At 38.7% G+C, this 18,021-nt stretch overlaps 1 protein-coding gene across 9 annotated transcripts in view; it reads right to left on the bottom strand.

The window, feature by feature from the left end:
• Positions 1–18,021, bottom strand: part of TP53BP1 (tumor protein p53 binding protein 1) — a 120,904-nt gene that overhangs the window by 43,143 nt on the left and 59,740 nt on the right. For 6 of the 9 annotated variants that reach the window (XR_011970593.1, XR_011970592.1, XM_072624733.1 and 3 more), the window contains 4 exons: positions 14,209–14,328; positions 12,938–13,168; positions 8,540–8,597; positions 6,426–6,518 (listed from right to left, as the gene is read on the bottom strand). Coding sequence is in view for 7 of the 9 variants with exons in the window: in XM_072624733.1 (XP_072480834.1) it covers positions 6,426–6,518; positions 8,540–8,597; positions 12,938–13,168; positions 14,209–14,328 (502 nt within the window). In the remaining 2 variants the exon portion in view is untranslated. The remainder of the gene's footprint in view (positions 1–6,425; positions 6,519–8,539; positions 8,598–12,937; positions 13,169–14,208; positions 14,329–18,021) is intronic. The other 3 variants (XM_072624734.1, XM_072624735.1, XM_072624739.1) reach the window with 3 other exon arrangements.

Below are 18,021 nucleotides of genomic sequence, written 5' to 3'. Positions count from 1 at the left end.
TCCAAGGTAAACATCCTCAGTCCCCTCAACTGATATGGTGCCCATAAGTTTATTAATAGGGGTAGGGACTGTTTCTATGGTTTCACTAGTTCAGGCAACTGCCAGGAAAGGAAAATGCTTTGAACTACATAAATCTGCATCTTTTCCGTGATTTACAGTCTTCACAAAATGGTCTAGAGCATTAAAAGAGTGATTTGCCCAGGGTCCACAGAGGTGGTCTTAAACCCTGTTATTCCTGGTTTCAAGGCTAGTTCACTATCCAGTATGCTAAAAATATTTCTCAGTTTACCAACATCCTTCCAAAAACATGACACTCATATTTGAACACATTATTTCTAAATGTAGGCTGATGACCAGAAGAGAGGACAACAGGACTCTAACTCCTTACTTTTAGAAATGGCATCTCTTTTAATGAAGTCTAAGACTCCATTAATTTTCATGGCTTTTATGTCACACTGCTGAATCATACTGTAGTTTTTTGAATCCTCTTACGAAGTGGGAAAAATGAGGGATGACACATAGAGAGCCAGACTGCTCCATTGGAATCCTCAAGATGTAGGGACCAAGGGAAGAATGCCTCCAGAATGTGGGATAGAACTCCTATGGTGAACTTCTAGGAGGACTTGGATAAAAATAGGCAAACATGAATAGGTTGAGATATGAAGTGAAGGAACTCCCAAACTGATGACATCACAGGTCTATTTAAATATCTAAGAATACTGATTAAGAGTAAGACTCCTAGATATTTTTTTGATGAACTGGTATCTAGCCATGTCTCCTCCATCTTGGACCTAAGAAGCTGAGAGTAAGACGTGGTATTTGGTCCTATTACACTTCCTCTTATAATTTTAGCTCTTGACCCTTCTTCAGTGTATCCCTTCTGATGCAAAGTATATTGAACAGAACCAGGAGAACATTGTCCACAGTAACAGCAACGTTGTACGATGATCAGCTGGTATGACGTAGCTATTCTCAGCAGGACAATGACAATTCCTAATGATTTATGATGAAAAATGCTATCCATCTCCAGAGAAAAAACTGATGGAGTCTGAATGCAGACCGAAGCATGCTTATTTCCAGCATGAATTTTCTTGTTTTCTAGTATGATACACTAACATGGAAACATGCTTTGCATGACTGTTCACGCATAACCATTATCAAATCGCTTGCCTCCTCAATGAATGGGGTGGAGAGGGAGAGAGGCAGAGAACTTGAAACTCAAAACTTTAAAAAACGAAAGCTAAACATTGTTTTTCCGTGTAATTGAGAAAATATAGTATGTACTATTGTGCTATATAAGAAATGATAAAGTGAATGGTTTCAGGGAAACCTGAGAAGACTTGTATAAAATGATGTAAAGAAAACAAGACCCGAACAACTTATACAATGAAAACATTACCATACGGACAAACAACTCTGACAGACTTACGGATTCAGATCAACGCAATGACCAGCCACGACTCCAGAGAACTAATAATGAAACACAAGCAGTGAAGGGTGAACAGGCGAAAGGCTCCAAGTGCGCGAGGAAACACACCCGTGTTCTCCCCTTCTGCGGGCCGTGCCTAATTCATCTGCTTTGTTTATCTCGTTCTGCAGCTCATTTTTAAGGGGGATGTTAATTTCATTCTCAAGAGGAATGGGGGAAGAAGGAGAGGGGAAACCGGCAGGACGTGGATTTTTGCTGAATCAAAAAAATAAATTTAATTTTAAAAAGACAGAAAAGCAACTTCAAAGAAATAAAAGAGTCTATTTATAGGGGTTAGCAGGCAAGGTAGGTAAAAGGATGGATAATGGCCATCTATGACAGCTAGCAAGATAAGACTTCACAGGTCAGACAGAATAACGACAGGCAAAGGATTTGGATTTTACCTGAGAGTAGATTAAGCTTTATTATCCTGAGTCTCTTTAACCTTGGTGGGGCTCTAATGTGTGGCAGGAGACAGCTGGGTGGTCTTCTAAAGGGTAGTTATGGGCTTTGTCCCTTATGGCTTTCAGCTGGTAGCCATTATATAAGATTGAAGCAGCTAGGTGGTGCAGTGGATAGAGCACCAGTGTAGGAGTCAGGAGGACCTGAGTTCAAATCTCACCTCAGTAACTGGACACTCACTAGCTGTGTGACCTTGGGCAAGTCACTTAACCCCAATTGCCTCATCCTGGGTCATCTCCAGTCATCCTGATGAATAGCTGGTCACTGGACTCAGATGGCTCCAGAGGAAAAGTGAGGCTGGTGACCTGCACAGCCCTCCCTCACTCAAAACAAAGTCATTATTTCTCTGATAGCACGGTCTTCTTTGGAAACGAAGGATGAACACACACTGGCTATCTGATCAGGACAGAAGTTCTCAGATACAGTTATAGGTCACAGTTTTTCAAACTATGGAGTTAACCTTCTTGGGAAAGCACAAGACCCTCCGGAGGGTAGGGGCATGAAGCAAATGCCAAAAGTTATTGAATTTGTCCAAGTACAACTCCTTTACAAATACACGCATCCCAAGAGATCATAAAAATGGGAAAGGGTCCCACATGTACAAAAATATTTATAGCAGCACTCTTTGTAGTTGCCAAAAACTGGAAGTCAAGGGGATGTCCATCAATTGGGGAATGGCTGAATAAATTATGGTATATGAATGTAATGGAGTACTATTGTGCCATAAGAAATGATGAACAAGAAGACTTCAGAGAGGCCTGGAAGGACTTATATGACCTGATGCTGAGTGAAAGGAGCAGAACCAGGAGAACTTTGTGCACAGCAACGACCACAGTGTGCGAGAGTTTTTTCTGGTAGACTTGGAATTTCGTAATAACGCAAGAACTTCTTAAAAAAAAAAAAAATTCCAGTGGTGGTTCTCAAGGCAAAATGCCTTCCACACTCAGAGAAAGAAATATGGAAGTCATTCGAAGAATGTAGCAGATCATGTTTGTGTATGTGTATGTTTTTGTGTATCATGTTTTGATTTGTGATATGATTTCTTTCATTTATTTTAGTCTGACTACATAGCATGACTATGGTGAAAATATACTCAATAGGAAAGTATATGTAGAACCTATACAGAATTGTATGCAGTCGTGGGGAGGGAGGGGGGTAGTGGGGGTAGGTGTGGGGGGATAAAATCTCAATTGTATGGCAGTGATTGTTAAACATTAAAAAATAAAAAAATAAAAAACAAATACACACATCCTTTTCAATGAAAATAAAGTTCAAGTGAAAATCCATAAAAACAATTCACTAACATTCAGACCCACTCCAACCGACAGTAAATGCACTGAAGTGATTACATAAAATGATACTGGCAAACCAGACCAAATTGGGGTTAGTGTCTGTCAGATCTTGACAGAGGCTTGGCAGATCTCCCACGTGCACTGCCAACAGATAAAGGATGACGATACATAAGAGCTGTGTCACTGTGCTGGTTGCTGTACACGAACTTTGAAGGTATAATGTTAAGTTAAATCAACTACATGTAAAAATGAAAAGTTTCATAATATTAAAAAAAAGTTTATGGAGACTGAGCCGTGTCAAAATGAATCTGGCTCTCTGACAGCAAGGTTAACAATACCAATGTGCTACACCTACACACATGTTTGGAACACTGCCTCAGCAAATCATTAATCAACAACCACTTGTTAAGCATCACTACAAGCTATTCATTATATGAGACAGTTGGGACACCCGTACAAAGGATGAAAACAACTCTTCCTGCAAAGAGTTTGCCTTCTAAAGAGGAGACAGTGGAGAGTATCTCAAAAGGCTTAGTGCAGTTTCAAGCTACAAAAGCTCAAAATTGCACTAAGACTTTTGGGATACCTGGTACATATAAGTATCCAAAGCATAAATATAAAATGAATAAAAGCAAATATATAAAAATTAATTAAATGTAAGATTTGGGAAAGAGAGAATTAGTAGTTGGGGAGATCAGGAAAAGCTTCATACAGAAAGGAGTGCATGAGCTGCATCTCATAGAAAAAGGACTCCCTGAAGCAAAGGTGAGAAGAGAATGCATTCCAGGTATGAAAAATATCTAATGTAAAAAAGGAACAGAGATGGGGGATGAAATATCATTTGGACTGTAGAGTACAGGAAGGAAGAGTGAAGTCCACTGAAGCTGGAAAGACAGATTGGGACCAGGCTGTAAAGGGCTTTAAAAATTAAATAGGGTTCCCCAATTAATAAATGGTCAAAGGACATGAACAGGCAGTCTTCAGAGGAAGAAATTAAAGCTATCTATAGTCATATGAAAAAATGCTCTAAATCACTATTGATCAGAGAAATGCAAATCAAAACAGTTCTGAGATACCACATCACATCTATCAGATTGGCTAACGTGACAGAACAGGAAGATGATAAATGGTGGAGCAGATGTGGGAGAGCTGGAACACTAATTCATTGTTGGTGGAGCTGTGAGCTGATCCAACCATTCTGGAGAGCAGTTTGGAACTATGCCCAAAGGGCTACAAAAATGTGCATACCCTTTGACCTAACAATATCACTTCTAGGACTGTATCCCAAAGAGATCATAAAAATGGGAAAGATTCCCACATGTACAAAAATATTTATAGCAGCTCTCTCTGAGGTGGCCGAAAACTGGAAATCAAGGGGATGTCCATCAATTGGGGAATGGCTGAACAAATTGTGGTGTATGAATGTAACGGAATACTATTGTGCTATGAGAAATGATGAACCGAAAGACTACAGAGAGGCCTGGAAAGATTTATATGAACTGACACTGAGTGAAAGCAGCAGAACCGGGAGAACTTTGTATATAGTAAAAACCACAGCGTGTGAGGAATTTTTCTGATAGACTTAGCCCTTCACAGCAATGTAAGACCTAAAACATTCCCAAAGGACTCGAGGCAAAATGCCATCCACATCCAAAAAAGAATTATAGAATTGGAATGCAGAACGAAGCAGAATATTTTCTCTTGTGTTATGTTTTGTTTTGCTTTGTTTTCTCATTCATTTTAATTCCCCTATGCAACATGACTAATGTAAAAATCTGCTTAACAACAACGTATATATAGAAACCATATAAGATTGCATGGCATCTTGGGAAGGAAGGGGAAAGGGAGGGGGAGAAAAATCTAAGACTCATGGAAGTGATTGTAGAAAACTAAAAATAAATAAATTTTAAAAACAAATTATAAGAAACTAAACAGGGGTTTATATTTGCTCTTAGAAGCAAGACACCTGAAAAAGTAGGGGAATTACAATCAGATCTGAGCTTAAGAAAAATTACTTTCGCATCAGTGTGCACAGGACGCACTGGAATGGAGAAAAGAAAGACTTGGGCCACAGAAGCCAGGATGTTATTGACAAGATGTGACAAATGGTTGGTTATGTGAGGCGAATAAAGGTAAGAAAGTTCAGAATAATGTTGAGGTTACAAACCTAGAAGACAGAAAAGATGATAGTATCGTCAAAAAAAAAAGAGGGAAGTTTGGAAAAAGGGGATGGGTTTGGGAGTTCAGTTTTGGACATGCTGAATTTGAGGTGTCAATGAGATATCCAGTCGGAAATGTCCAATATACAACTGGTAACGTGGGACTGAAACTCAGGGGAAAGACTGGGTCTGGATATGTAGTTCTGGCAGTCATCTATATATGGATGATAGTTAAACCCATGGGAATTAATGAAGTTACCGAAAGAAAAAGTACAGGAGGAAAAGGAAAAAGGAGCTAGGACAGAAGTTTGGGGAACCCCCATAGGTAAGACAGGAAAGGAAACTGAGGAGTGGTCAGACAGGTGGGAGGAGAACCAGCAGAGTGTGGTATCATGAAAACCCATACAGAACACAGTATCCAGCAGGAAAGGGTGATCAATAACGTCAAGTGCAGCAGAGGTCAAGGATAAGGACAGAGACGACCTTCAGATCTGGCAACTAAGAGATTTCTGGTAACTTTAGAGACAGCAGTTTTATGTGAGTGATGAGGTCAAAAGTCAGATTTCAAGGAGTTAAAGTGAGAGGACAGCAAATCGAGGCACCAAGTACAGACAGCTTTTTCAAAGAATTTCACTGAGAAAGGGAAAAGAAATATAGGATGAAAGCTTGAGGGATGGGAGAGAATAGGGAAAGTTTTTTTAAGGATGTGGGTATAGATTTAAGCATGTTGAAAAGCAGGAGGTAAGGAAAAATAGGGAGAGGTTGAATATTCAATAGAGAGAGGAAGACTGAGAATGCCACCTTCTGGAGAAGACAGAACAAAAGATGGGAACAGATGTAAATATAAAGGCCACAGGAAAAAGAAAGGGCCCTTTCTTTTTCAAAGATCATTTTTGAAATAAACAGGATTCAGTCTGGCTTAAATATGCCACAGTCAAATGAAAAACTAAATTGGAAACCACAAAGAGAGAACATAGCAGTTTCTGGCAGCAATCAATTTATGACTTAATATGGGAGCAAAGATATTATGAAAATAATGCTTACCTGATAAGATCTGATGGGGTATCACGGCCTTTGGCTTCATCATCCTGCCGGACTTCACAGACACGGCTAAACACAGACACTGTCTTCTGAGAACTAAGGATAACAGAGTAAAGCGATAAGTCTACATTTGTTTGGCGAGAATAAACAACTTTCAATCAGACAACAAGCTTTTACTAAGTGATGACTGTATCAAGCACTGTGCTACATAACAGAAATATCTCTCAGGCACCGCAGGTAAATAACCTTCCTTCACATTTCTTCTCCCATAATTCTTCCCTTGACCCAAGATGCAGGTTTCTTATATGCCTAATGCAGCCTAAGAAAATCTGCATGAGGAAAGTCATCAGGAACAATAACATAATCCCACAATCCCTAGCCCCATGCTATCATCCAACAGCATTTCTGTCCCACTGCAGTGCTCAGCTCTTACTGGCACTATATAATCTTACAAATGGACGAAAATAGCAACACTTCTTCTTGTGTAGGCAGAAGACAGAATGATCCTTCTTCTAAACATAACCTTATGAGAGCTACTGTGTACAGAAACACAGAAACAAAAAAAGAAGCTCAAGTACTCCTGTGTTCAATCTATTTGTAAAGAAACCATATCCCACAATCTAGTTTTTCCTACAGATCAAGATTTTCATCTGTTTGGGTATGCTTTTAAAACAAGATAAACATATACTAATACCATCACCAATAACGCATATTAACAACCACTTCCTTTCATTCCAATCTCTTCCTTTGTTACACTCCCACCCTTGCTCTCTGTCCCACACTCTAAGGTTTTCTCTAACTTTAGAAATAAATTAAATTGTACATGCAGACCAACAATAAGCGACACCTGGAATACAATACCACAACTACAGAGCAAAACAAATGTTTTTTTCTCCACTGTAAGACTATAGATTTATAAAGGGTATTTAGCAGAAAATTCTAAAGTAACATATAAACCACACCCAGAAACATTAAGTTCATTTTACAGGAAGAGATATTAAGTCCAGAGTGATGAAATTCTTTTTTCCAGAATATGTAGTAAACAAGAGGTAGGAACAGGATTGTATCAAAGAACTTGCTCTGTCATGCTTTAAGCAGTGCTACTGGAATTTAATGTTCAGTAGTATTATAGTCAGTAGCAGATGAGACTTTTATACCCTCCGATAGCCACCAGATGGCAAAGCTCTACTACACAGGCTGGAATCTAAAGATACTGTCACCCTCAAGGCATCATAGCAAGAAAGAGCCAAGACCACGCGACGCTCCACCACCACCACCACCACCACCACCACCACAACCACAACCCAGCACAACACAGCTATCAGTCTGGGACACTAACTCCAACGATCTTCTCCAAGAGCCAACAATAACAAGATCAAGAACGATACACCACCAAACTGCAGTTAGTTTGGGACACTCACTAGAAATGATCTCATATGATGTGTGTTCGTCCTTCGTTGCCAAAGAAGACCACGCCATCAGAGAGATAATGACATGACTTGTACTGGACTTTGTTTTGAGCGAGGGAGGCCTGTGCAGGTCACCAGCCTCACTTCTCCTCCAGAGCCATCTGAATCCAGTGACCAGATATTCATCAGGATGACTGGAGATGACCCAGGATGAGGCAACTGGTCAAGGTCACACAGCTCGTGAGTGTCCAGTGTCTGAGGTGAGATTTGAACTCAGGTCCTCCTGACTCCTGCACTGGTGCTCTATCCACTGCACCACCTAGCTGCTTCAATCTTATATAATGGCTACCAGCTGAAAGCCATAAGGGACAAAGCCCATAAGACCCTCTAGAAGACCACCCAGCTGTCTCCTGCCACACATTAGAGCCCCGCCAAGGCTAAAGAGGCTCAGGATGAGGATTCTAATATGATTACTGGAGCAAATTTTTAAAAATTGTTTTTGTCAACATTTTAGTCAAGAATTAGCAGACAAAACACTGGTCTTATAAGAGTATTAATGAAAAAAACTGTGACATTCAATCTTTCCTCCTACAAATCCTTTCTTCTAGGTTTCATTTTAATTTTTTTCTACTATCGATAAATCATCTTTTCCTTCATTACCAGTGGCTCTGTATGAGACTGCTCTGCATAGCAACAAGCTCTGGTTACCTGGCAACAGACTCAGCAACAGCAGTGGATCCATTTTTCTTTTCACCACTTATAGGCTCTGAACAAAAACACAGGCAAGGAGGGAAGGGAGAAAAATAGAGAAATAATCCAGTTAGTATCATACCTAAAAACCTCCTTATTCTTCTACTCTTTCTTCCCCCACTCAGCAGTAGGAAGAAATAGGAATAAAGAATAGGAACAGAAGGAAAAAATCATTAACTATGATTTAACAATACAAGCATTCCCCATTCCTAACAATCCATATCCTCACTGTTGTGAACTAAGTGGACATAACCAAAAATATTATATGAAATTACTTAGCTGCAGGTTCTAAAACTGTCACCTACATATCTCTAAATCAGGGGTCCCTTAACCTGGGGTTTGTTCATTTTTTTAATATCTACCTTTTTAAAGTTAAATATTTTTAAATTTTAATTTGGCTTCAAATATAAATCATTGTATTTCAATATAATTGGTTTCCTTTGTAATTTACATATTTTATTCTGTGCATTTTAAAATATTATTTTCAGGTGTTCATAAGCTTTACTAGACTGTGCAAAGGATCCATGACACAAACAGGTTAAGAACCTCAGATCTAAATAAAGATAAATTGAGTAATTAAAATAATATTTCACCTTTGTATAATGTTTTAAAGTCTGAAAAGCACTTCACAAATATTAACTTCTCAAATATTATCATCAAAACTAAGCAGCAGAGATGAGGAAGGTGAGGCTCAGAAAGATTGCCTGACATGGCTAAGTTCACTCAACTAGTGTCTGGGGTAGGATTCAGATACAGGTCTTCCTGAATTCCTCACTCCAAGTTCAATGACCTAGCTATTCCGCATTCTGCCTCTCCCTGAGATGGTAGTCATGATACCATAAAAATCATCCACATAGAAACTGGAGTCCCTAAGAACAATAAAACAACTTAGTCATATGAAAAAATGCTCTAAATCATTATTGATTAGAGACACGCAAATTAAAATGACCTTGAAATAGCATTTCATACCTATCACATTGGCTAAAATGAATGAAAGGGAAAGCAGCAAATGTTGGAAAGGAGATAGAAAAATTGGGACACTAAGTCATTATTGGTGGAATTGTGAACTGATCTAACCATTGCGGGGAGCAATCTGGAATTGTGCACAGACAGTTATTAAACTGCCTACCCTTTGACCCAGCAATATCACCACTAAGTCTACTTCCAAAGACGACTGGGAAAGAGGAAAAGAACCTCTATGTTCTAAAATATTTATAGCAGCTCTTTTGTGGTGGTAAACAACTGGAAAATGTAGTTACGGTATATGATTTGGATAGAATACTACTAAGCTATGACAAATAACTAGCTCGGTCATCTGAGAAAAACAGGGAAAGACCTGTACGAGATAAGGAGGAGCGAAATGAGCAGATCCAAGAGAATGCTGTATACAGTAACAGCAACAGTTTTAAGAACAACTTTGAGTAAGTTACTTTAACTATTATAAATATCCAAATTCACTACAAAGGACACATGCATCCAGAGAAAGAACTAACAAACAGAAGTATATATAGAATGATTTTATGTTTATATACATATTTGTGTCTAATGGCAGCCATCTCTGGGAGGAGGAGGGGAGGAAGGGGAAAGTGGAGGGAAGAAAAAAGGAAAAACAATTATGATAACTTCTATATATATTTAAAGGGAATAACAAGTTGTACAATCACCTCTTTTTACCGAACTGTGTTATGAAAATGCTTGTTTTATTCCGTAAATTAAAACTTTTTGTAAAAAACAATTTTTTTTTAAAAGAAGAAGAGTGAGCAACTTGAAAAGTGGTTTGGATAATCCAAGTTCAGCTGAAAAATCTGAGGAGTAATAGGGAAGATTACTTACCAACTATGAGTTTTATTATTTTCATCGTTTATAAATGAGATACAAACATTCATGGAGACTGACTTAACTTGTGTTCCAGTGACTATGATCTCTGACAGTAGAAACAAAAGGCAGAAAGCTCCACGTCCTTCCCTAACCCTTCTTCATTGCAGTGCCTTCCCTCTGTTCTCTCCTGTTTATCCGGTATATTGCATCTGTTTGCAGGCTGTCTCCCCTATTAGACTGTGAGCTCCTTGAGGGAGCCTCTTTATTGTATGATGTAAGGGAGCACAGAGTAAGAGCAGGAAGGAACCTTAGGGATTATCTTAGTCTCACTCCCTCATTTTACCGTTAGAGTAGAAGGCAGCAGAGCCAGGACTCAAGCCTAAGTCCTTTGACTCTAAATCTACTCTCCTGGAGCATCATTTTGCCCCTGGTTCCAGCCCTAGGCTTGGATTTCAACGAACTGCAGTACAATTCCAATCTGTTAACTGGAATGAGTGACCAAGAGCCTTTTCTTTGGCCTCAAAACTTTTGCCTTTCAAGTCTATAAACTTCCCTGGTAAACAGATCCCCAACTCAAGGCATGTGCCTACAAGGACCCAATACCGTGGAAACAGCACTAGAATCCAGAAGAAACTGAACACTGTAATTAGTACCATGTTCGATAAACACATCTGCTAACTCGGTTAAGGACTCGATATTCTACAACTATTAGAAAAAATGGAAAGCAATCTGAGAGAATTTGAAGATTTCAAGCCATGTTCCATAATGTGCTCAAAATGGGTGCAGAACCAACACAGAAAAGGTTATATTAAACACATCAGAGAAGGAAGTGATAAGGCATTTTCACAATTGGAAGGGAGGGAAGTTTTTGACCAAACACGGGATAGAAATATTACAAAGTAAAAGAGAGAGGTGTTATTGTATAAAATTGAAAGGGCTTTTGAACAAACAAAAGCAATGCAGGCAGAATCAGAACAAATAACTATTTGGGGGAAAAAATCTCTGCAGCAAATATCTCTGATGAGGTGCTGACATCTAAACTACAGAGAAAATCGGTACAAACAGAAAATAAGACTCATCTTCCAGTAAATAAATGGTCAAATACTATGAATAAGAGGTCTGCAAATAAAGAACTCTAGGCTACCAACAATCACCTGAAATCTCTAAGCGTAAGAAAAACGCAAGTGAAAACAGCTCGGAAGCTCTATTCCACACCCTTCAGACGGGCAGAGAGAACCAAAAACGGAAAAGGAAAATTGCTGGAAGGGCCACGGGAGAACAGGCACGTTAATTAATGCACTGCTGGTGGAACTGGGAAGTTGTCAAGTCAATCTGGAAAATAATTTGAAAAATATATCCAAAAGATACAAACTGTGTATACCCTTTGATCCAGTGTAAAACAAACAAGAAAGAGCACTAGGTTTAGGGGCAGAGGGCCTGGGTTCAAGTTCCAACTTTGCTACTAACTACCTGTGTTGCAAATTATTTAACCCAAGGTACTATTAAATTCTATGATCCTATGACTTTTGAAAGTACAGGGTTGATATGGCTTCTTGGGTTCAGAGATTTGCCACATCTAATCCCTAACAACCTAATATTCTCCTTCTGCCAATGCCACTCTATCCTGGTACCCATCTTCAATGCCTACTTGCCCTAGGACCCACATCTCCATACATCCCAATCAGAAAATACTTTCTAGTTTTAAAAAAAATCCTAACAAAGGAAAAGAAACTATACAAAAAGAGTAAGACAAGGTAAATGAGCAGCAAACTATCTATTCTCATACTGTCTATAGTCTCATACTAAGTGATCCTAAATTGTTCTATCTCACTATAATTCCTCAGTCCTCATGTGTCCCATACTGATTCACTCTTGACCTAGAACTCCACTCAGCTCATTCAATTCCCTTGTGGTCTCAAACGAAAATACTGTCTTTTCTCCTTGAAAGATGCCATGCTAATTTTATGATGTTCCCATATCATCCCACAAGGGCATTATGGCTCTAGTTTATTCACATTCCATCATACCAGGTTCACTATCAAATAACTAGGGAGTTTTTGATTGAATAATCAAGAATATTTAGTACTTCTAGTATACTATTACTTAATGACCCAAATCAAAGTATGAAAATGCAACCATTATAGACAGCATTCCCAGTGCTTCAATAATGAGGAAATTCATCCCAACACAAAGTCACCTCTCCCCAAAATTCACACTAGCTAATCTTTCTACTGTTAACACTGCTTAGGAAAAAAAGGGAGTTTGCATGATATATCCTTATACTGTTAGAGATCATCAGTGTGCTGGTTAGTTTTGCTGAACTTTAAAAATTTTTTTTAATTTTTGTTCTAAGGCAAATTCAGAGGGAAAGGAGAAGGATGTACTAAGAGAAGATTATGATATTAAAAACAAAAAGCATCAATAAAACTGAGAAAAAATTTAAAAAGAAAGAGGGAGTGCTAAGAATAGCCAAGATTATTGCTTAATTGGGTCAATAATACAAAATACCAAAGGGGCCAGAAACTTTTCATAGCTTACCCAGATATGCATAAAAAGATAACTTACTTTCCAAACTAAATTGCAAGGACTCTTCACTCGCCTCAGTCTCAGGGCTCACCAGTTTCATTTTCAGACTCAATTTTTCATCCACTTCTGGGACAGCTCTGGAATCCCCTTTTTCACTTTCATCAGTAACATCGTTGGACCCCACAGAACTTTCAGCCATGACATCACTGGCTGCTAAGGGGCTCTCTGAATAGCTGTCCACAACTGAAAGAAAGGAAGGAGGAGGAAGAAGAAAAAAACCCCACTAAAGCACACACATTAAATACAGCCTCTCAGGGTCTTCCGTTTGCCTCTGCAATTCCACAGGTCTGCAAGATCCAAGCTGTTGTACCTAGAAGAGATCCTGTCACAAATATCCACAACTACACGCTGTCATTGACACCTGGTCTTAAGAGGAGCAACAGGATTCAGTTCCACTTCCACATCTGGATTTAGGATGCTGCATGAGCCCTCAGCCAACCCACATCTGCCAGCATCAGGCATAGGTAGCAGGAAACTCCAGACGGCATGACAGTTACCTCCCAGCACTGACTAGAGAAAACAAATAGATTAATGTAGAACGCTACTGCGCTGCTGAAGAGGAGCGAGCTACCTAACCATCCCTGCCTGTCAAGCAGAAATATGACATGCACATGGTGTTGCCCAGGAACACATCTGTGAGCTTTAATGTCCCTGCCTAAAACCGAGCTTTCTCTCTTTTCAGGCAGTCTGGTGAACTCTCCTCCCTCCTTTTCCGATGCTCATTCTAACTTTTCCTTTTCTCCAGTGTTCCACACAAGGTAGCTGCTTACTCAATCAATGAATGACTGAAACATTTATGAAGCACTTACTATGTGCCCAGCCCTCTGCTACATTTTGGGATTGCAAAGTCTCCTGCCCTCAAGATTACAGCAATGTTTAATTTTTTTTTTTTTTGGTAGTTGACTCCCCTCTACACCTTGATTATCTTCTGTGAAAAAGCAAGCACAGTCAACTTCTACTATACAAATGGTATATTGTTTAAAAGGTCAAAAAAATTATCAAAATGTAAGAAACTGGAAATTGTCACCAGATCCTCAATGGGACTAGAATGAGACTATGAAGATCTGCAGTCAGTCACATTCTTTAAAGTTTACTCCTGAAGCAAGAAGAATAAATGATATAACCCAGTCCCAATTTCTTCGCTGGTCCTAAGGATATCCTTTTTATAAAGGATGACACCTCAGAGTTTCTAGCTCAAAGAGTGTCAGTTTCATATCACTCACCAATAGGAGTACTGTGTCTCCTTGGACCTAATTTAAGATGCCCAATCAAAGGTGGAGTTGTGTTGGTCAATGGTGGGATAACATCATCTTCCTTAGGCAAAGTGAAATGAAATGGTGTTTCTGAAAAAGACAGACACAAAATAAGCAATAAAAGAGTAAACTTTAAAGGAGGCCGACTGGGAACCATTCTATTCCCTTGTCCCCAAATTCTCCTCCCGTCATACCATTCCCAGGCGTCATGTCTCCTTCGTAATTTCCATTTCCTCACCATATTGTCTTACAACCCTTAGATGAATATAGATGAATTTAAGCAATGACTGTATAGGCAACTTTATCCTAGAAACTACCCCATAACCTGTTCTGCTATTCAACTACCAACTATTAACTTCTTTCAGTTTGTGGTTTATTAGTTGTTAACTTTTTAAGAACTCTTTTTTCAAAGCAAGTCTTTAATGTTATAAAGATACACTAGAAAGTGTCTCTTCTCTCCTTTTTCCAAACTAATTCTCACCTTTTAGGAAAGACAAGTACTAAAATCAGAGGCCTTGGCTTTAGAAATACCTAGCACAGTGTGTCCTGCACATAGAAGGAGATTAATATTAGGGAAAAGAAATTAAGCTGATCTTTTCTTGAATTATTTAAATCTTAAAATCCCACCCCCAAAAAAATCATAGCAAAGAGGATTACACTGACAGACCTAATATCATCCCGTCTAAGTAAGAGAGAGTCTCCAAAATACACTTAAGCTGTGAGAGCAACAAAACGTTCAGTATTTTACAATTTGCATAAAAGTAGCATTACTGTTACAAAATGAAACTAAATAGATCATTTAATAAAATTTCCTGCCTAAAGCATAACAGTCCTCTATAACATTCCTGACAAGCTGCCTGCATTCCCTGTTCTTACAGAACTAAGCGATTCCTTTGTACAGCCTCATTTCCATTTTTGGTATGCCCTCTTTTCATTCCATAATCAGTAAGTTCTCTATAAGTCACACTGCTGTCTGAGGCTTCTCCTCCTTATCTTCTTCATCAAGATTGTTCACACATACCTTTTTAAAACTCTAACGAGCTCAATGACCAGCCATGAAGCAAGACGGGAGAGCTAATGCATTCAGGTAGAAGAATAAGACATATATTTTTTAGACGTGACAAATGTGAGAAGTTGTTTCGTTTGACTATGCATCTTTGTTACAAGGGTCTTCTTTTTCTTGTCTTTTTGGTGGGGGGATGAACAGGAAGAAAATAGTTTTATGGATTGAAAAAAATTATTTAAAAATTTTTGTTCTTCATTTCCTATTTCTCCTAAATTGAGTGACTTTGCTCAGTGGGTGTCAATCCATGACAGTATACTTATCTTCACCAAACTTCTTCCAATCTAATTCTCCTCAAGTCTAGGTTACATATGATATTCCATTGAGTGTTCTCTCCCTGGTAATTCTAAGATGTTCTATGTTCTATCAACGTTTTCAGTGTTTCTACTTCATTTATCAATTCTACCTTGCTCATCTAAATCTGAATCTGAGTAAGATTCCTGTGAACTTTCTCCATCTTGTGAAAAGCTAAACTATTGGTAAAGCAAATAAAGAAAGCCCAATTCAAATGCCACTCCTCTGTGAAGCTGAGGTACTGCTAACTTACTGTCCAGCCTAGTTAACTTTTTCCCCCAAATATGTTATATCCTATAACTAAATCTAGATTATATCTATAAGACTGTGTTTATTTACTGGTGTTAAGATCTCAATTTTATTATTTTCCACACCCTGCACAATGTTCTACAAATATCTGAGGTCATGAATTATCAATCCAGTCTTTCTTTTCATTTGTTTTGCAGTCCCCTCCACTGTTATCTGTATTTCTATGCCACATCTATCATTCTCTATCGTATCCTATTCAGTGGGTATATCTGTACACTGTTCTCAAATGAGCAAATCTCCACACAAGTATATTCTTTCTAGTCCTTATGAGATCTACCTTTAGTTAAGATGCAAACAGCTCAATCCTCTTCTCTAACATTAATAGCCACCTGTTCACTTCCTGAATTCTCCTCTTCTAAATTCCCAATTTCCTGACAAATCTTTGGCCCAGAAATCTCTCTGTGTCTCTGTGTCTGTGTCTGTGTCTGTGTGTCTTGTCTCTCTCTCTCTCTTTCTCTCTCTCTCTCTCACACACACACACACCCCCCCCTTTCTTTTGTCTTTAACCTCCTTGGGGCATACATATATATTTTAAGCACACATATACACGCACATATACATACACACATACACACACACACACACACACACACACACCCCTTTCTTTTGTCTTTAACCTCCTTGGGGCATACATATATATTTTAAGCACACATATACACGCACATATACATACACACACACACACACACACACACACTTGCGTGTGTGTGTGTGTGTGTGTGTATTCCCCTAAGGAGGTTAAAGAAAGGTCCCATACACAGCAAAATATTCACTGAAGCCCTTTTTGTGGTGGCAAAGAAATGAAAACAACATAGATCCCCACTGACTGGAGAATGGCTAAAAACAATTATGGTACATGAATGTAATGGAATATTACATAATAAAAAATACAGAAATGGAGAAGACTTACATGAACTGACAGAAATCAAAGTAACAGGACCAGGAAACCTTACACATAATGACCACAATAATATAAATGGAAAGAATCAAAAAAAGCCCGGAACACTGTCATTAGAACGACTGCGTAGCCTGACCCTGGAGAACAGGTAAGAAAACGTGGCTCCCTTTCTTCTTGCGTGGGTGGGGAACCGCAGAAACACCGCATATAGTACCAACTATGGTTTCCTGGTTGGTTTTGAGCTGCCTTTTTTCCTTTTCCTTTTTATCCATTGTTACAAGGGATAAACTGCTAGGCAGGGAAGGCAGGCATGGGCTACACTGAGAAAAGAAGGTATAATTAAAAGGCTGTGGCGAGTGATCAGATATGGGGACGAGAAGGAAGAGTCAGAGATGAATGAAAAGCTAAACTTCTATGAAGTGACAGTATCAACCAAACTACCAGAGAAGTACTTTACAGAGCTAGGGAAAGAAAACAAAGGCCAGGACTCTCAAGAGAATGCAAGGACCTAAAACACTCCCGAAGGACTCTTGAGGCAAAGGCCATCCACATCCAGAGGAAGAACTGTGGAATAGGAACACAGAATGAAGCAGACTATCTTCTCGTGTGATGTTTTGTTTTGGTTTGGTTTTTCTCATAGTTTCTCCCATTCGTTTTAATTCTTCTGTGCAACATGACTAATGCGAAAATGTGTTTAATAAGAATGTATGTGTAGAGCCCACATAAGACTGCAAGTCGTCTCAGGTCGGGGGAGGGAGGGAGAGAAAATTTAAATCTTAAGGAAGTGATTGATGAACACTGAAAAGAAATTAATTAAATTAAAAAACAAACAACAACAACAAAAAGAATCTCAGGAGAAATTATGAAAAAAAATTGAGAAAAAAAAGACAGTTAATAGTACCACACCTTGAATTATACTACAAAGACAGGGTCATCTAAGTAATTTGGTACTAGCTTAAAAAAGAGATCTTGATTCTTAGAACAAATTAGATACTTAACATACAGAAGCAAATAAACGGTGGTAGAGTGTTTGAAAAGCTCCAAGACGCCAACTAACAGGGTAAAGATTTACTATCTGACAAAACTGCCATGAAAAATACAAAGTCGTCTAACAAAAATTAGGCACTGGCCTCCACCTCACACCATAGAGTCTCACACTAGTCCAAATGAACATGGCTTATACACCACCAATGACATAATAAATTAGACAAGCAAAGAA

The sequence above is a fragment of the Notamacropus eugenii genome, chromosome 7 (genome assembly GCF_028372415.1).
Source record: "Notamacropus eugenii isolate mMacEug1 chromosome 7, mMacEug1.pri_v2, whole genome shotgun sequence".
In the NCBI taxonomy this organism is placed as follows: domain Eukaryota; kingdom Metazoa; phylum Chordata; class Mammalia; order Diprotodontia; family Macropodidae; genus Notamacropus; species Notamacropus eugenii.
This window is presented reverse-complemented; position numbering and strand designations above follow the sequence as displayed.